Raw genomic sequence first — 20938 nt, 5'->3', positions numbered from 1 at the left:
TATCTAAGATGATTTTTAACACCTGATAATAGGTTTTAGACTTCATGAGGTCTATCTTGTGAGCATTTTACCTGTAAGACACATAGTTGCAAAGGCCGCCCTTATTCCTTCCCTTACTTGATGGCAGCGCTGAACTGGAAAATGTCTTAAAACCATTAATATGTAAGATGTTATCAGACCAAGTTTCTTAAATACTTATAAGGTCAAAATTATGGATGAATTCCAGCCAGGCAGCATTAGTCAGTTTCGCTTTAAGACCTGCCACATTCCAGAACAGGATCTCTATTTCTTTCAGTCTAGGCCCAGACTGTGATATACAACCAGTGGGGGCAGGGACTACGTTGGGGCCACCAGAGCTATTTGGTGTTTCACTATAAGAAATGCTGGCCTTCGACGGAGTTATTTCACTCTGAGTATTACAGTTGTTACAATGATTAGCGGCATTTCTTGCCCTAATGTCGGGTTGTTCAGTATGTACAAGTAAAGCTGTACATTGCGAGATTGTTCCTATTGATTGACATTGTACCCTATTGCTATTACTGTTACTGAGTCAATCGTTATCTTCCAGAGAAGAAAGGGCCTCAAATCTATTAGTCAAAGGTATGCTAAATTGAGTGTGGTGCATGTTATTCATGAAATGGGCTGGGAGTTGCATCTCCTGTCCTGCGTTTCGGAGGTAGTTAGTGGGGGGGATACAAGTAACCCAACGGGAGTACATTTATTCCATGATTGGTCACATAGAGGGAACCCTGTAGGCTCAACATTGCTTGTGTTAAACTTGGTGTTCTAAAAGTGAGGACTATGCAATCACCCGGGAGCCTCTTATCACATTTCCCCATACATCCCACTCTCCTTGCCATTTTAAATTCGCTAAATAGGGCATCAGTTAAGCCAATTTTAGACCCGAGCAAGCAAAGAGACTTATTATGTAAAGTCTCCCAGGATTCAATTGATTTGGACGTGGATTGTGGTACATTTACCAATATTATTGTATATGGTGTGGCTTCTGGAGGTAGATTCAAGGTCAGGCCTTCTTCATTTACCCTGCCCCTTACTCTATATGTGATCTCAGGGTTTGGCAGTCTTTGATTAATAACGTGTTCTATATCAGATGGTGCTTTATTATAATCTAAATTAAGATGACTCGTATGTCCAACACCCCTCCCAGATGTACGGCTGGTTGTGAGATGTCCGCCATATGGGGGTTGGCTTTATTTCCACCATTTGATGTGCTCCCTAGACACCCTAAGCAACTGGGCGTTATGTTATTTGTGCCTACACCCTGTATTTTGCTCAACAGTTCATTGCCAGCAGTTTCTCTGATGTGGCTGAGGCCGATAGTGAAAGTTGATGGTATGGGGCATTGCCAGAGCTCTGCCCCTCACTGGGCACCAAAGAGATCACGTAAATGGAACAAGACTCCAGGCGCCCAGACAAATCAATCAATGTACCTTCCAGAAGCTTTAAACGGCCGTCCAATGAAGCAACATTTTTGTCTATAGATTCCCTGATCCGACCAATGGCAGTGTCCAATACTGTCATATTAATGGCATTAATGGCTGTGCCGTCCTCCTTGGGGCAGAATTGCGTAGACAATGAAACATCCATGGTCTGAGTACTTACAGAGCAACTCTTTACCGCTGTATTGGTCTGGGAGTCACACTCGGATTCCTTTTGAAGTTTTTGTTTTGATGGACCCTTACCCTTCTTACGGTTCACCGATGCCTTTGCCTTCGGCTTAGCCTTTGTGCCCCCAATAGAAGAATTGGAAGTCCGGGTTCTAGAGGCTATGCTTGGCCCGTTAGAGATATCCATTTGTAGTGCTGGCGGCTCATCATGTACAAGGGCCAACACATCCGAGACCACTGGTAGTGTCCCCAAGTTATAAGGTGATGAGCAGGACTGGGTTAAGTTTTGGGAGATACCTGCTGGATTATGTAATCCTAATGAGGTTCACCTTGAATGAGATAGGTGGTCTAGAGACAGCCGCCTCTCTGTTAGTTCTATCTCATGGCATAGTAATGATTCTTCCCTCGTTATAAATGCGTCAGATAATTACTCCACCACGACGTTAAGTACCAATCCCGCTTCACACGAATCAACAGAAAGTTATAATTAAAATCTGTACCTGAAGGTCGTTATAGAGGTGGTATGATGTAGGGCCACTTGTTAGAGGGGGGGCCCAGTCCAGCCTCCTCCGGGCTTTGACGGGCAAGGGCGGGCCCGCCCTTGGCCCACGCGCGTCCCGCACTATGGGATCCCCGGGAGAGTTTCATGGACCCAGTGGCTGGCTGGCGCTGCTCCTCACGCGAGACCGCACTGCCCTGTGGGAGATGGAGTCCAGGCAGTCCGCGGTCCGTGTTCGGGAGCAGAGAAGAAATAATACGGAGTCCTGTGGTGGTGCCCCAATATCCCAACAAGGGCCCAGGCAGCAGCACAAACAGCAGAGCAGCAATGCGGGCACGTAAGGGCGTGATCATATCAGTAAGAGCCCCAAAAGAAAGTCTATTTTTATATTGACCCTAGGTGCGGACAGTAGAGGCTGCAAGAAGGGCACCTCTGCCCAGAAGAGGACCTTATCTCATTGCATCATCTTGTGCATCACAAAGTAACTGACTGAGAGAATCTGCGCTCAGTCCCCAAGAGCAGAGTCCTTTGCATCAGCACTTGTCAGGGGTGTTCCTGTGGCTGAGATTTACTGTGCGGTAACATGGGCTTCCCTCCTCCACACCTTCACTAACCGTCATTGCATGGATTCAGAGGAGAGGAGGGAGGGCCAGTTCAGACGTTCAGTGCTTCAGGGTCTTTAACAGTGTTATTTAACACCGCAATGACTCTTGGTGTGGTTCCAGAATCATGGAAGTCTTCCATAACTGTGGTGATTCACAAGAAAGAGGGGAGAAATGACCCCTCCAACTATCTGCTAATTTCCCAATTAGGCAACATTGGAAAAATCTTTGGGAAACTCTTACAGTCCCGACTCGAGACCTTGACAGAGGAAAACATTATTCTCTCTAACCCTCAGGCTGCATCCTGAAAAGGCAAGGTAGAATCGACCCGGCTCTGAGGTTGTACATGATCTGTTTGAAGTACGTGTCCCTGGAAACTCCCCGCTCTTCTTGGTCTTTGGAGACCTAAAAACAGGATTCGATTCTGTTGCCGCTCCGTCCTTCTGAGTCTTCTGGAGGAAGGAGGTTCCCAAGCAACTATTTGAGTATCCGAAAGGATCTGCCGCGGCAATCATTCCAGAGTAAGATTTAGTGTAAAAGGAGAATGCAGAGAAGTTTGAAATAACCATTGGCGTTGGGCAGGGTTGCTTACTTGCCCCAGCTTTATTTAACATTCACATCAGTGGAACAGATTCTCTCTGGAATCTTCGTCTTGATGTTCCGATATTGGAGAAGGAAAATATTCCGATCCCGGTGGTTGCAGATGATGCAGTAACATTAGCGCGTACTGAAAAATCAATGCATCAACTTTTGGAAGGCTTCGAGCTATCTGTAAGGAACAAAAGTTAATAATCAATAAAGAGAAAAATATATGATAATTATTCCTAAATCACAATTTTTGTTGACATTCAGGATTAATGGTAAACCAACTAAGCGACTTAAAACAGGACTACCTTGGCATACGAATGGATGACCATTTATATTGAAAGCTCACGTGGCGAAGGCGGAAACAAACTTGACGCCACTATTCTACATTTTGCTAACTCAAGCAGCAAGAGACCAATAAAACTAGCACTGATGCATTCAAGACAAATGCACGTGTGGCCTGCCCTTATGGTGCTGAACTGTGGGATTTTACGAAAGTTCAGGCTCTTCTTAAACTGGGAAACATCTTCTTGTGACATGTACTAAACCTGGGTCCTGGAATCCAACTGACAGTATTAAGAGCTGAGCTGGGGTTCACTGGAGGATCTCACCCCGTAAGATAATGGATGCGAGTGTGGTCAAATCTATCCTTTGCATCATATAGTATGGTTCCGCAGGAACTGCGACGATGCAGGATTACAATAATTTACTCCGGATCAAGCACGCTGAGAACATTCTAACATACACTAGTTGAGTAGAGAAATGGAATCATCTGGAACTGATGAATAAGGCAACACTAGAATTGGTTAAAAAGAAATATTGTGCATTCATGTGGAGCACGCAAGAAGCAAGGAAAGGCATCCTTCCGACTAATTACCAGAAAGTAAAATGTGAACCGCGCCTGGAGCAGTTCATGGACTTGCTGTTCCCTGCTGAGAAAATGGCTTTATATCTCATGTTCAGATTAGGAACTCTTCAGGTGCGGACCTTAACTAAATCATGGGTAAAGCCCCTGGAGGCAGATCTGACACATGTTCCCGTACATAAGGGGGCCCTGAGTCATTTATGCATTTTATGCTGCTGTGTGATATGTCGCATAAAATCCGTAGGTACTACCTACGTCCACTTTTTCTAACACGTACTCTGAGATGCTGCAGTGCAGTACTTTTCTTATGTTATAGAACTGATCATAGGGAGATTTTCCAGGCAGTTGCTTCGTATATGCAGACCTGCTATAGACAGCAGCTAAGGAAGTGGGTTGAAACCATAAACCAACTGTAGTGATGGTTTTGAAATTTTCCGTTTATCTCTGGGGGCTTTGCTCGTCCTTTGACATATTTGCCCTCATAAACTGGGGCGTAGCTCGACTCCAACATGAAAGGCACTGGAGAACCTTATGGACTGGACAGAGCATCGGGAGGTATTGTTGCACATTTCTACTTGTACCTGCACTTTATAAAATGCTCGCTTAGGTGTTGGCCGTCTATTGGCCCATATCTGAGGGTTTAATTTCCGCCCGGCTGTCAGCAAAACAAACTATTTGGACAATCCTTGTTTTTTTAACACACTAGGTAACGTCTGCGCAGCAGGCTTGTGCTCTTCTTTTATTTCTGATGTTTATAAGACAGCTGTCAGGCTTGTTAGGGGTTTACTTGCTCTGAGTAGGAAACAAGCAGACGGAGACGCCGGTATCTGCACCTATGTACGTGCTTGTTAGCTGGTACGCTTTGTAAGATCTAATGACCGCTCTATCTAATTGATTGGTTTTAAAAGTGATATACGTCATCTATTTGCACTAGCATTTTACGTCAGATCATGGATTATACGCAAAGTGTAGTATTTGTATGAACTGTGCTTAAGTCGTTTTAAAAAAACAAGAATTGTGATTGTTTTATTATCTGCTGTAAATAACGCTGACAATAAACCTTTGCAATCAAGTACCACACCTGCAGGAATGCTCAGTGGGTTGTGCGAAGCTAGATTTAACATGGTCGTCTGTGGAAGTGTGTCCCTCCAGAAATCAGAGTAGATCATACGGTGGGGGTCAAGAAAGGTTTATTTAAGTATCACAGATGCAGAGACCCCATCCATCATCAAGCTAAGACCAACGGACAAATGTCTCTATTCCAGCTCACGGCCTAGCAACCATCCCCACATTCCAGAATATCATGACACAGGACGTCACACCTTCTCCCCCCTTATATATAGGGAGGAGTCACTTTAGTCTGGTGCTCAATTACATGTGTAGATATGTTTGGTGGTGCCTGATAACTGAAAGGCACGCATTTGTTTACATAGAATTTCAAATATGTCTGCTTTATTATTCCTATTACCGTGCCTTCAACCTTGAGAAGGCCCATCCTAGACCAGTGTGTGGACAAAACACATGCCGACAAATCCAGGACAAAGGGATTGGGACATGGTCTAGGGAAACTGACAACAAATCCTACATCAAACCTCACGTTTAACTGATAAAGCGCAAAGAGCGATATAAAGCGATATACTGAGAAAAAGTAACCTTGAGAATTGCAGCAAACTAAAGTAAATTAAAAAAACTAATAAAAGAACTACATATCCACAGCTGTGAGACCTGGAAGCCGATTATTTCTCAATATAGCCCTAGTTTATGATTACCTTACAGTGCTCACATTATCATACGTGGTAGAAGAGATGGGAGCCTGGGGTGTCTGGTCACAGAACCTCATTTACATACAAAGGGGGTGACAACCTGTTCACAACGCACAGCACAACTTGTACACAGAAAAGGGTAAAGTCTTGTGTCTCTTTTTTCATTTACTTTAATATATCCTGCACCTCGCTCTCTTCTCTTTCTCTCTCATTTCAATTCATCATAAATTAGTCAAATTCACTATTGCTTAATCAGCACGGCACAAGTCGGGGGTAGCCACAGTTTGAAGGGGTCCCCCCACTATTATCTAGAAACTTGACTCAGTTCCATCTAGCTCCTTAGCCTGCGACTGATAATTGTTACTTTGTGCCCCAACTCTGCAGACACAGGCCTCTGAGTGTTTGTGTGAGTGGCGCAAGGAAGGAACAGAGAACTTGACAAAATTAGCCCTTCTTTTGCTTAATACACTGTAAATGTGAAACACATTGGGGCTTAGGGGCTGGATAAAGAATAACATCAGGAAACAAACGCAAATTAAAAGCACGTTTTATTTATACTCTGAAAACTGTTTAAAAATGTAATTTCCAAGTTTCACATTTCTGTTTAAAAATATGTACACTTTCAGTCATTTCCGAGTTTAGTTACAAACAAATGGTGGGAAAAATACATGATGTATAAAAACTGAAACCAAAAAATAATTTTTACATTATTTTATGTTTCTTGTTTATTGTTTTTAAAACAGGCCGTCGACCTTTCACGTGAAAATTATTATAAGGGCCTGATATCACTTCTTGTGATGTCACTACATGTGACGTCACTGTGATTTGCATATGATAATGGGCTCCTTCACTATTTTCCTTACTTGTGCGCTGTTTATTGGCATGACATGGGTCTATAGGTATTAAAAATAAACATATAAATTCACAGGTGTTCCGTCCATTTCTCTGGTGATGTCACACATTGACATGTATTTGGCTGCTTCTTCTATTTTTAGGTGAGTACAAATAACGTGCAGTTCCCCTCCTTCCATTTCTCTCTTTTTCTCCCCCTTTCTTTGTCTCTCTCGCTTTCTGGATCTCTCCCTCTCTATCTCCCACACACTCCTGTTAGCGTTAGCTTCATGAATGTCTCTGCCACTTCTGGCATTCATACGACAAATCCTTTAGAAGATTTGAGGACAAGGGACAATCAAGTGTGGAAGACTAGTTGCTGGGAGTGCAACTGATTGTCCAGTCACATATATACTTTTGATGTGGGATTTCGCTATTTCACCACATTCTTCAAACAGAGTGTACTGCTTACAATGGCTCAATTCTGGTAAAAAGTAGAGTTTGGCAAGTCACAAAATGAATAGGGTGAGCCATGTCGGAGAGGAGCCACGGGTCACACTTAGTTATAAGGCCGAGGCACGAGCTGATCCATCAACCGATAACAGAGTGTAAAAGATGCAGCAAACATTACTTAAAAACAAGGTATATGCTCTTTTATATCTCAAAACAGGTTATTTCTTGAACACCTGTGCTTTGCTTTAGTTAATTACACATACTGCAGTGGCATTTGTTAATAGTAATATCTACATTTTACCAATGAAGTTTCTCATCTCCAGATCCCTGACAACATGTCCACTCTGGGTGTGTTTGGTTTATAGGTTTTATCACTAATCCGACAAGTTAGCTGAAAATATCGTTGTTAGTCCCGGTATTGTTCAGTGTTGCTTTCACAGATGGTGTGGTCAGGTGCGATTGAATGTTTTTCTTTGTATCTCTTCTTCACCAAATAAAAATCAACAATTTTTCTTTTCTTTTAGTCCACATTGTGCGTGCCTCCCACTGTGTATCCTGGTACATCATGCTGCTTTGCTATGTGTACGGAAGGGAACAATCACTGGAAACAAACACTTTTATAACTCTGCAAATACTATTATCTGTTTTCCTTCTTTACTGCTAGTCCGGTCTTCTATCACCTGGCATCTCGATGTCCCACATAATTTGAATTGAATCTTTTTCCGTAATTCATTCCTCTCATAATAACTGCACTGTTCTGCTCTTGTCTATGTCCTCAGAAGGGTCAGTATTATTTTTGATGTTCTTAAGTTCTTTCCGGAGTCTCTGTGTTCGCTGATGTGTTTGGAGGTTTGATAAGTGACTAAAGCTCTTCCCACCTTCACTGCATTTGAATGTTTTTTCTCCTGTGTGAGTTCGCTGATGAATCCTTAATGCTGAAGAGCTGCGAAAACTACTGTCACATTCACTACAATGATAGGGTTTTTCCCCTGTGTGTGTTCGCTGATGTGTTTGGAGGCTTGATAAGTGACTAAAGCTCTTCCCACATTCACTGCAGTTGAATGGTTTTTCCCCCGTGTGTGTTCGCTGATGTCTTTGTAGGGCTGATAATTGACTAAAGCACTTTGCACATCCATTGCACTTGAATGGTTTTTCCCCTGTGTGTGTTCGCTGATGACATTTTAGGTCTGATAACCGACTAAAGCACTTTGCACATTCATTGCACTTGAATGGTTTTTCTCCTGTGTGAGTTCGCTGATGATACCTTAATGCTGAAGAGCTGCGAAAACTACTGTCACATTCACTGCACTTGAATGGTTTTTCTCCTGTGTGTGTTCGCTGATGACTTTGTAGCACTGATAATCGACTAAAGCTCTTCACACATTTACTGCACTTGAATGGTTTTTCTCCTGTGTGAGTTCGCTGATGAATCCTTAATGCTGAAGAGCCGCGAAAACTACTGTTACATTCACTACAATTATAGGGTTTTTCCCCTGTGTGTGTTCGCTGATGTGTTTGGAGGTTTGATAAGAGACTAAAGCTCTTCCCACATTCACTGCAGTTGAATGGTTTTTCCGCTGTGTGTGTTCGCTGATGACTTTGAAGGTGTGATAACTGACTAAAGCACTTTGCACATTCATTGCACTTGAATGGTTTTTCCCCTGTGTGTGTTCGCTGATGATATTTTAGGTCTGATAACCGACTAAAGTACTTTGCGCATTCATTGCACTTGAATGGTTTTTCTCCTGTGTGAGTTCGCTGATGATACCTTAATGCTGAAGAGCCGTGAAAACTACGGTCACATTCACTACAATGATAGGGTTTTTCCCCTGTGTGTGTTCGCTGATGACTTTGTAGCACTGATAATCGACTAAAGCTCTTCACACATTCACTGCACTTGAATTGTTTTTCCCCTGTGTGTGTTCGATGATGTGTTTGGAGGTTTGATGAGGTACTAAAGCTCTTCCCACATTTACTGCATTTGAATGGTTTTTCTCCTGTGTGTGTTCGCTGATACCTTAATGCTGAAGAGCCGTGAAAACTACGGTCACATTCACTACAATGATAGGGTTTTTCCCCTGTGTGTGTTCGCTGATGACTTTGTAGCACTGATAATCGACTAAAGCTCTTCACACATTCATTGCACTTGAATTGTTTTTCCCCTGTGTGTGTTCGCTGATGTGTTTGGAGGTTTGATGAGGTACTAAAGCTCTTCCCACATTTACTGCATTTGAATGGTTTTTCTCCTGTGTGTGTTCGCTGATGATACCTTAATGCTGAAGAGCCGTGAAAACTACGGTCACATTCACTACAATGATAGGGTTTTTCCCCTGTGTGTGTTCGCTGATGACTTTGTAGCACTGATAATCGACTAAAGCTCTTCCCACATTCACTGCATTTGAATGTTTTTTCTCCTGTGTGAGTTCGCTGATGATTCCTTAATGCTGAAGAGCCATGAAAACTACTGTCACATTCACTACAATGATAGGGTTTTTCCCCCGTGTGTGTTCGCTGATGAATTTGGAGGTTTGATAAGTGACTAAAGCTCTTTGCACATTCACTGCAATGATATGGCTTTTCCCCCGTGTGTGTTCGCTGATGTATCAGTAGGGTTGATAACTGACCAAAGCTCTTGACACATTCACTGCACTTGAATGGTTTTTGTCTTGTGTATGTGTGCTGATGAAGCTTGCGTAGTGATGTCAAACTAAAGCTCTTGCTGCATGTGTATGATTCTTCTTTCTTGGTTAGTGTTTGTGGGTCGGGTATATATTTGTCTACATCCCTTGACTGCATTTCCTGATGGGCCGACATGGATGATAAAGCACTTGTGTTTTTCTCACACACTTTATATGTGCACCGTATTTTGCATGTTTGATTTCTGTTTTAACAATAAAATACAATAGCCACCAAATATTTGCCACACACCTAATACGTAGAATGTTTCTTTGTAGGCGATTGTGCCTTTAGATTGGATTATGGCTACGCACGATTGCGGGTAAAGATGTATCTTTCTTCTGGGCGGTGCAAATCGAGACAGTCTGTTGTATTGTAGATAGAAGAGCTCCTCTTTCCATTACCCGTCAGTTGTCTGGCTCCGCTCTGTTGTGCTCTTCTCTGGTTACTGTGGTTTGGCCAGAAAGAGTTTACAATTCCCCTAGAGCACGGAATGATGGCTTATAATCATCTTAGAAAACAGAGCACTGCGGTAATCACATCATACCGATCCCATGATCAAAGCTGATGTTGGACACTTGTTTAAACAGGAGGCGGTTTGTTATTGTTGTTGCCTTAATTTTAGCAAGGTCATTTCTTCGTCTTGTGGCGTGGAGGTGCACAGCTCAGACTCTTACAATCACTGAACTGCCCTCGATGCTTCATCCGGGATCTGTCAGTTTGTGTGCAGGTTCCTCTGTCGCCGACTGCGCTGATGTTTTCCTGAATATTGGAGCTCATTATTTCTGCTATTATTGAAGAGTTACAGCCTTCGCTTCATTATTGATGGTCATTTCACACATTCAAGGCTTGTTTTCTGTTGGATGTAAAGATATTTAAAATTACTAAATGGAAACATAATGGAATGAGAATTCAGAATGCTTAACTGGTTGTAAAAGACACTCCACACAATGCAACGCAGCCCTCCCCCGTGAGGCTACGCTACGTGGCGTAACAGTAAGGGAACAGGTGAGCACCATATTTTCAGAGATATGGCTCTCTCCTTTACTTTCCCTTGCGCCGGCACTGATTACAGAGCGCCTGCGCCATGCACACACCTTAGCACCAGAGCACTAGGGTATGTGGGTCTGTGAGTACAGCATGGGTTTTGTACAGGAAGGACACCCTTCCTGTACAAATTACTATGCCTCGACACGAGGGAAAGCTTTTACCATTTTTCATACGTGTTGCAGAGTGCAGCACACATGCAAAGTCAGAAAAGGAAGAAGAAATGAAAGCATTTCTCCTTCCTTGCACCTAGTTTTGTGGTTGCACGAGAACACCCATGCACCACCCTTGGCAGGCCCCCATGGCACAAAGTAATGCGAAACAATGCTATGCGCAGTGTCACATTACTTTAACATTATTTCCAGTGCTAAACAAGTTTAGCGCTGGAAAGGAAATTAGGAAAAAAGATTTTGCGCCATTTTGTGCCTCTTTTGTGATGCAAACACAGTGCAAAATCTTAGTAAGTCTCCCCCTTCTTCTTTATTGCTTTTGAAACTTAGCAAGGAATATTTCATCATACACAGATATTTAACTAAATGTTCTGTTGATCAGGTGACATCTTATTAATGTCTGGAAAAGAGGCGATTTACCAATGTTTACAGAGTAACTGAGCAAAGTAAGGGCGCTCACGTAGCACCCAAGTGCTTGAGGTATAGCTTAAGATAGACGCACATGGTCAAGATTTCATTTAAACAACAATAGAGTTCAGTAAAAGAGATGGATCAGGCTGGGCTGTAAAATTTCCCGTAACTCTTTACGAAGTATACAACAAAAGTAACTCCACTTACACACTTTTTCTCATTCTTTCCGATTTACTTAAGGTCATCTCAAATACCAACTCCTGTCTTTACCTCGCTGTTAAAAAGTCACCTTTGACACTTTCAACAACTCCCTTGGTTCAAGCATTTCTGGTTTCTTCTAACCTGGAAGATTGGAACATTATTGTGAGTTGAGGGGTGTTTCCTATCGCCATAACATCTGTCCATCTCCCTGAAACGAGTGTAGCTTACAGCACCCGTTTCTGGCCCTGAAGGACAACTTTAAAAAGCAAGTCTTTAGTTCTTCCTATGTTAGATAAAGTTCTCTAAGATGCAGCTCCTTCTGGGGTTTTTGTGTAAAACAGAGCGAGGTGTTCACTGTAAGGCCCGTCCTTTACATTATAAGCGCAGATAAGGCAAACAAACGTTGAGTCATATAATTTAATATTCAACGATATCAGTCATTTACTACTTATAGAGAATCCATCACAAGCACTAATTTACCTGACATATCCCCGGAGCAGATGTGTGCCTATTACTCTTTTCCCCCCTTTTCCAACATTACATGGCATCTGGCATGATGTTGTCCTTTTGGGGCACAGGATGCCATTTGTGACCGGATGGGCATTTTGAAGAGTGGCAGGAGGTGTCAGTTATCCACAGGTGATGCAGCATTTCTACCTTTCCATATTTCTCATATTCAAGTTTACCTAATTTTATGTCCTTTGGCCACCCTACTGCCCTCTGGCTGCGCACTCACTCTGTGGGGTTCATCAGAAGTCAGATAACTGCCTCATGCTCACAAGGCCATGGATCTCACTTCTTCTACAACACTTATTGCAGACAAAGGGCCTAGTTAGGAGTTTGTCAAACAGATTATTGCCTCAAAACTAGGGCTGGGTGAAGAATTACGCTCTGCCGGCAGAACTCGCAAAAAACTCCATGCAGAACGGAATTCTTTTCTGAAGCGGTTCGCCACCGGTAAGGTGGCGAGCGCTTGTGGTAAAATATAACACGCTAGACCTACTCCTGGTGAGATTTCTCATTGCGGTAGGTCGCGACCACTCAGTGTTAAAATCTGCCATTCTCGTTGATGAAGCTGCCATTCGATTAGAATATCAATTAGAGTGGCAGAAAGCAGCATCGCCCTCTGACACGACGCGTAGTGCTGTTCGTGCTGATTTTACAGTGGGGGTTAAACTCCTGGCACTAAAAATCAGTGAGAGCAGCGCAACTTAACAAACTCTGCCACTTGCGGAAGTCTGCAGAGTGCGGCGGAGTTTCCCTGACACTTCATGGAGTTCTGCGGGGTAAACTCTGCAAACTACACCAAGGCATTATCAAAACGTGACAGATATCCTGTCTGCCTTATCATAATTGCCACAGGATGTAATGCATTTTTAATGGGTCGGGCAGGATACCTGTCACATTTGTGATGGAATAAACAATCCGCTGAAATCTAAATCAGGCCTTTGGTGTACATTGCGTCCAGTGTGGCTAGCTGGGCTTCAAGGATCTTGTGGTTTGTGGTTCTCTCACTGCTTTGAGGTCACCACCAGGCAGACCTTCTGTCAGCTGTGCCCTGTGCGGATCTTCCTTTCTAGACAGGTCTTCTCTCATCTGTGCCCTGTGCAGATCTTTCTCCCAGGCTGGGTCTTCTGTTAGCTGCGTCTTGAGCGGATCTTCCTTCCAGACTGGACTTCTGTCAGCTGCGCCTTGTGCAGATCTTTCTTCCAGGCTGGACTTCTGTCAGCTGCGCCTTGTGAAGATCTTTCTTCCAGGCTGGACTTCTGTCAGCTGTGCCCTGTGCAGATATTCCTTCCAGGCTGGACTTCTGTCAGCTGCGCCTTGTGAAGATCTTTCTTCCAGGCTGGACTTCTGTCAGTGGTGCCCTGTGCAGATCTTCCTTCCAGACTGGACTTCTGTCAGCTGTGCCCTGTGCAGATCTTCCTTCCAGGCAGGGGCTTCTGTCAGCTGTGCCCTGTGCAGATCTTCCTTCCAGGCAGGGACCTCTGTCAGCTACACCCTGTGCAGCTCTTCCTTCCAGGCAGTACTTCTGTCAGATGTGCCCTGTGCAGATCTTCCTTCCAGCCAAGGGCTTCTTTCCTCAATGATGAGTTCAAAGGTCGGGAGAGGTAGAACTGGTCCAGGTCATCTTCTTTATTGCAGTTCAACTGGTCAAGCCACAGAGGTCGAGCTCTGAGATGAAGGAGAGTCTGGATTTTCTGAGCTCCGTAGAGCATTGAGACAGTTCTACCGCATCCAGCACACACTACAAGACTCGAAGAGTCAACGCTACAAGTGCTGCTCCAAGGTTTGATTCAACCACTGTATCTGAAGATCCCCTGGCAAATGCCAACTACAGAATAAACAGCCAGCCTGCACCAGCAGAGCGCAGACAGCTTTTCAAGCACCGCGAGGTAAATGGACTTTCTCTATCTGTCGTAACTGAAGATGTTAATCCTTGGTAACATCGATCCCCTTTGGACAAGGTCCTCCATTTTGCTATCAGAATGTAACTCATCCTGTGCAGACACAAACCCTGTAGTCTGTAGTGCATGAAGCTGGGTGGTTCTCACCCAAAAGAGGGCCCTCCACAAATTGCTGTCATTTTCTTACACCCCCCTGGACAGCCGTGGCAACACACAGACCAACTACACCCCCTCAGGGATCACCCGTCCATCTGCCAGGATCAAGACTCAGATCTTTCAACCTTCTCTGTTACCGTCTTTGGAACGGCCTGTCTCTGGGATTCGTGGAAGCTCCACACTCAGTGAGCTAAGAGTTGCCTTGTAAAACCATCTCATGAGAGTGGGAGAAAAGAACATTAAGTGACAAGCGCCGCACAGAAGTGTAAATAACTCTACCATTATCATTCCATGAACCATTGTCCTACTGCTGATGTTTCGACATGGATGTTTTGCTGTCTATCACAGCAGCTTCTTCGATTAAAATCTTACTCAACACTTTTGCATCATACCCATTTATCTATGTACTGTTGCTGACCCTACGACATCTCTGGCAGGCATGCTGGGCTGACTGTTGCTACATAAATAGGAAGTAGATTGCTACTGCAGGAAGAGTGCAGTGTCCTTGCAGTCAGATGCACTTGATTGGGATAAAAGGTACCATGTTTGTTAGAAAAGCTGCAACTATTAGAATAATAACATACCAAAAGCAACGCACATAATGCAATAACAGACCAGGTACTAGAAAAATGTGATGCAAACAATGCAATAACAAAGGCCAGGAACAAGGAAAATCTGATGTAAACAATGCAATAACATAGGCCAGGCGTTGGGAAAATCTGATGTAAACAATGCGATAACACAGGTCAGGCACTAGGTGAATCTGATGCAAACAATGCAATAACACATGTAAATGTAAATGTGCTGGACTTGTAAAGCGCACAGCTGCCCGTAAGCGTCCCGGCGCTTGCTTAGGGAACCCGTCCTGGTATTCCCCTGTGAGAAACCCCGGCAGGGTGTCCACAAGGTGAAAGCCAGGCATCCCGCCGCGAGGGGCCGTAGTGGAGATTAAGCGAGCTATTGCCAGAGTCGCAGAGTGTGACCCCATGAGTTGAGTAGGCACCAGAGCGAGAATTGTCGAGTCCGTGGAATTTTGAGCCCGAGACCCGCCGAGGCGGGGAATCGAACCCTGGTCCATGGTCGATCTCAGCTTCCGGGTCTGCCGCCTTTAACCACTGAGCCACGCTTCTCCTAACCACTGAGCCAGGCGCAAGGAGAATCTGATGTAAACAATGCTATAACGCAGGCCAGGCGTTGGGAGAATCTGAAGCAAACAATGTAATTTTGAGGTAATCAAATTGGAACGGACACTGGTATCTACCATAACCATTGGTTATTATTTGGCAACCCTCATAAACGCTTAGAGTGTAACGTTGCGGTGTATCTTTTTATCCGCCTCTTCTTTTGCGTTATGGCATAGTCATTGGGCTGTCAAAGGACGTGTTGTATGCCTGCCTCACCAGAGGCAACCTCTGGTAAGAGTAGAAGTGTCCAGGAATATAAGGACAGCAACTAAGCAAAATGTAACTAGGGCAGTTGCGAGGGGTATTTAAAACACAGTGTCTCACCGTACCAAAACTTTATTCTAAAAAGGTAGACACTAGTGATTAAAACTGGTAGGTATATTTTATAATCAAGTTACTGGATTATAAATATGATCAAAAATCTGGTCGACATGTTTCAGCTCACCTGGGCCCAGCCGGGTCTATGGAGCTTTCGTCAGGACAAAACAGGGGGAAATACGTAGTGCTCACACGACTTGTGTGGTTTACAGAGAAGTTAGTTGTAGAACTCTCAGAGGATTTTCCTGCATTTAGGGAAGAGAAATATGCATCGAGATACACACTGTACATATTTCAACAGTAAACATCATATGGCATATAGCACGTAGCAAGACAGAAAACTTCGTTTATCTATCTGTACAAGTAATCAGTAGAATCAAGGAGTACTTGTGAGAGGTGCGTCACTAGTCGCACATTGGAGCAAACATACACACACGAGGTCAGAGAACAGGCAGTTAAAGTCTAAACTTTAAGTAAACATCGAACTGAAAGTGCAGGCGGCATTCTGATGTATAGCGATGCCTCGGTAATTATTTGACATTTTGTATATAAATTGACGTGAGCTTTCGATATTGCTAGAGTATATAAGGCACAAATAAGGTGTCAGATTATATAGATTATATAAATATACGGCCCCAATCCATGACAAAGTCGGAATTAAGAGTGCGCCTACTTGTGTGTAGATAGGCATAAACACTCGTTATTGCTAGAGTAAATATGACTGAATTATAACATCCATATCTGTAGGATCATATGCGGCCCCATCTCCTGGCAAGGACGGAATTACGAGCGCGCTTGCAAACTCGGGTTTTAGTTACTAAGCCATAAACGAGAAAAGTCCAAATACCTTGGTTAGGTGAGAGGTTCGCTTCCTCAGGGCGCAAAGAGTCGCATGAGGATTCTTTTATCTATACAGAAAAAAGGATGTCTATTAAATACCTGTATGTTGAAGAAAAACGGTATCTCGGCGTCTGGAAACGCCGATCTTACCCTCGTGTGCGAGTTTAGGAACTTCTAGTGCTGACTCTGCCCCCGGTAATGGAGAACATACTTCCTGTCTCCATATAACCTCTTCAGTAGAAATAAAGGGAGGGTTCAGAATATTGGTAAAGTTACTTTCAAGATGGCGGTTTTTACAAATTATTTATATTTAGAAAATTATTGCGCACATCTGGATCTCTTAAATTATGTACGCCAATTTTTACAGTATTTAGGTAAAAAAGTGAAGACCTTCAGTAAAACTGGTGGTAGGGAATATTCTTCATCCCTATTATATGTGTTTTTAGACGCTCGACCCATCTTTGTTCTTTCTCAAATAGGCGTTGTTCAGCATTGTTGTCTTTTGTTTGCAACATTTCTAGGACAGTCCATCTCAAATCTTCGCAAGTGTGGCCTGTATCAACGAAATGTGCGCAGAGTTTGGTTGTCTTTTTCTTCAGTCGTACATTACTCCGATGTTCGCCGATCCGGATTTTGATTCTTCTGCAAGTCATACCCACGTATTGTTTTTTGCAGGGGCATGTCACTAGATATATTACGTGGGTAGAATTACAGTTTGTATGTTGTTTTTGGGACCAAACAAAATCGTTCATTAATTGTAATGTTTTTGTTGTTTTTGTGTATTTGCACACGCCGCAGGTGCCACAAGGATAGTGGCCAGTGACTGGGGTCATGGTTGCATCTCTGATGGTTGATATTGTTGGTCTTATTAAGGGGCGTGTATGAACAAGAGTATCCCGAAGATTCTTGGTCCTTCTATTGGCAAACCTTGGTTTGGGCCAATTTAGGCTTCCTGATGTAATGATCTGCCAGTTTTTTCTTATTAATTTTTGTACTTCATAGGAGGCTGGGCAGAAGGTGGTGACACAGGTCACTAAATCCTTGATCGGTTCTTTTTGATGGATTTGGAGAAGACAGTCTCGTGGTTGATTGGACGCTCTCTTTTTGCATTTTGAAATTACCCGAGGAGTGTAGTCTCTTGCTTGCAATTTTCTGCAGAGGATCGTCGCTTGATTCTTATAGTCAGTTTTCTTACTACAATTACGTTTGTGTCGTAAGAACTGACTATAAGGAAGATTGTCTCTCAGTGGTCTGGGGTGGTAGCTGGAGTATGATAGGAGACTATTCTTGGCTGTGGGCTTTGTGTACGTTTTAGTCTCCAGTTTACCATTTTCGCAGAAAATGGTCAGATCTAAAAAGTCAATGCTTTGATTGCTGGCAGTGCAAGTGAATTTCAGCCATTGATCTTGGGTGTTTAGCCATTCCAAAAATGTCGTAAGGTTCTTACTGGTGTCCCAAATTAGAAGGACATCGTCGATATAACGCTTCCAGTATAAAATACTGGAAACGAATGGGTTGTCATCATGTAAGACAAATTTATGTTCAAATTGGCTGACATACAGTCCTGCTACCGAGGGAGCGAAGGCACTCCCCATGGAGGTCCCATGGCATTGTAGGTAGAGCTGATCATTGAATTTGAAATAGTTCTCTTTTAGTGCCATGCGACAGCATTCAAGGATGAAGTGACGAGGAGTTTGATGTAACCATTCTTCTTGGAAAAGAAGGTCCTCTAGCATTTGCAACGTATCGTCTTGGGGCAGGCTCGTGTACAGTGACTCAACATCAAGGCCTACTAGGACCATGGTGTTAGGGTCGAAGGTACGGTCAGCTAATTGTATTAGGAGGTCTCGAGTGTCCTTGAGGTATGTGGAGGTTTTTTGGACAAGCGGTTTTAAATATTCGTCCGCGAATTTAGAAAGGGGTTCCAAAAGGGACCCTATACCCGACACTATCGGGCGACCCGGTGGTGGAGATTTGTTTTTATGGGTCTTTGGTAGCGAATAGAAGTATGGGACTTTAGGTGCTCTGGGTGTCATAAAGTCTGCTTCTTTTTTTGAAATCCAACCTTGTACCTCTGCTTCATGTATCATGATGGCGATGGTATTGGTGAGACCCTCAGTGGGATCTGAGTCTAATTGTTTGTAGAACTTGTCATCCAATAGCAATAATAAGCATTGTTGATTGTACCCTTCTTTGGTCAGGATTACAACCCCTCCGCCCTTATCAGCTGGTTTTATGACAATATTGTCATTGTCTCTGAGTTCCGCCAGTGCTTTTCTTTCCATGTTGTTTAGATTCTGAAATGTTTTTTTCTTATCCAAGTTGTCAATACCTTTCATAAGCGCCTGTTCGAAGGTAAGTATTTCTACTGGAACTGCATTACTTGCTGGTAAGAATTTGGATTTCCTTCTTAAGGTCGTGTCTCCATCTTTGGTTTGGGATGTTCCAGCAAAGAAAGCTTTGAGTTTCAAAGTCCTACAGAATTCGGAAAATTCGCATTTAAGTTTGAAAGAGTCTACCGGTGGAGTCGGCACAAAACCGAGGCCTCTGTTGAGGACTTGTGCTTGTTCAGCCGTTAGGAGAATGTCACTGAGGTTAACTATGAGTGAGTTTTCTTGTTCAAGTCCGTCTGGGCTGATGACATGCTGCGTGTCTGTACGTTCGTGGGATAATCCTGCCATGTCAGGTTTTTCTTTTTGCCTCTTGTCTGATTTTGGCCTCTTCCTAAAAAAGGCTGTTGCGGTTGGTGCAAAGTATTAGGGTTTGTCATCAGTTGGTTACTCATTTGGGGTTGTTGTTGTTCCATTCCTTGCTGGTAAGGATTCATCCAGCCTCCGAATGGAGACATAAATGGTTGAAAGAAGGGCATAGGATTGCCTTGAAAGAAAGGTGGTCTTTGCCACCTGTTTGATCTGTTGTTTCGGTTTCCTCGTCTGGGGCCCCTAAATCTTGGGTTATTGTATCCTCTCCTTGGCATTGGGTGTTCAGGGTTGCCCTCAGAACCTTCGGAAGACCCTCCTGTTGATTCATCATCAGAAATGTTTTCTGTTCTGCTGTAATCTTCTTTGGAGTAAGGATGCATCTTCTCTTGATTGAATTTTTGGAGATCCTTAGCCAGTTTTTGGAGTTTGTTCTGCATCAGATACTCTTGTGTTTCATTCATTTCTTTGGATCCCACTGAGGGTCTCACCAATACCATCGCCATCATGATACATGAAGCAGAGGTACAAGGTTGGATTTCAGAAAAAGAAGCAGACTTTATGACACCCAGAGCACCTAAAGTCCCATACTTCTATTCGCTACCAAAGACCCATAAAAACAAATCTCCACCACCGGGTCGCCCGATAGTGTCGGGTATAGGGTCCCTTTTGGAACCCCTTTCTAAATTCGCGGACGAATATTTAAAACCGCTTGTCCAAAAAACCTCCACATACCTCAAGGACACTCGAGACCTCCTAATACAATTAGCTGACCGTACCTTCGACCCTAACACCATGGTCCTAGTAGGCCTTGATGTTGAGTCACTGTACACGAGCCTGCCCCAAGACGATACGTTGCAAATGCTAGAGGACCTTCTTTTCCAAGAAGAATGGTTACATCAAACTCCTCGTCACTTCATCCTTGAATGCTGTCGCATGGCACTAAAAGAGAACTATATCAAATTCAATGATAAGCTCTACCTACAATGCCATGGGACCTCCATGGGGAGTGCCTTCGCTCCCTCGGTAGCAGGACTGTATGTCAGCCAATTTGAACATAAATTTGTCTTACATGATGACAACCCATTCGTTTCCAGTATTTTATACTGGAAGCGTTATATCGACGATGTCCTTCTAATTTGGGACACCAGTAAGAACCTTACGACATTTTTGGAATGGCTAAACACCCAAGATCAATGGCTGAAATTCACTTGCACTGCCAGCAATCAAAGCATTGACTTTTTAGATCTGACCATTTTCTGCGAAAATGGTAAACTGGAGACTAAAACGTACACAAAGCCCACAGCCAAGAATAGTCTCCTATCATACTCCAGCTACCACCCCAGACCACTGAGAGACAATCTTCCTTATAGTCAGTTCTTACGACACAAACGTAATTGTAGTAAGAAAACTGACTATAAGAATCAAGCAACGATCCTCTGCAGAAAATTGCAAGCAAGAGACTACACTCCTCGGGTAATTTCAAAATGCAAAAAGAGAGCGTCCAATCAACCACGAGACTGTCTTCTCCAAATCCATCAAAAAGAACCGATCAAGGATTTAGTGACCTGTGTCACCACCTTCTGCCCAGCCTCCTATGAA

At 43.5% G+C, this 20938-nt stretch overlaps 1 protein-coding gene across 1 annotated transcript in view; it reads right to left on the bottom strand.

Annotated features, from left to right (window-relative positions):
• Window positions 1-1293: 1293 nt before the first annotated feature.
• Window positions 1294-20938, bottom strand: part of LOC144805160 (uncharacterized) — a 68734-nt gene continuing 49089 nt past the window's right edge. Inside the window, exons 2-3 of the mRNA XM_078671947.1 lie at window positions 9203-10758; window positions 1294-1925 (exon numbers count right to left, since the gene is read on the bottom strand). Of these exons, the coding sequence (XP_078528073.1) occupies window positions 1294-1925; window positions 9203-10040 (1470 nt within the window). The 5' untranslated portion in view covers window positions 10041-10758. The remainder of the gene's footprint in view (window positions 1926-9202; window positions 10759-20938) is intronic.

The sequence above is a fragment of the Lissotriton helveticus genome, chromosome 1_2, assembly GCF_964261635.1.
Source record: "Lissotriton helveticus chromosome 1_2, aLisHel1.1, whole genome shotgun sequence".
Taxonomy (NCBI): Eukaryota; Metazoa; Chordata; class Amphibia; order Caudata; family Salamandridae; genus Lissotriton; species Lissotriton helveticus.
This window is presented reverse-complemented; position numbering and strand designations above follow the sequence as displayed.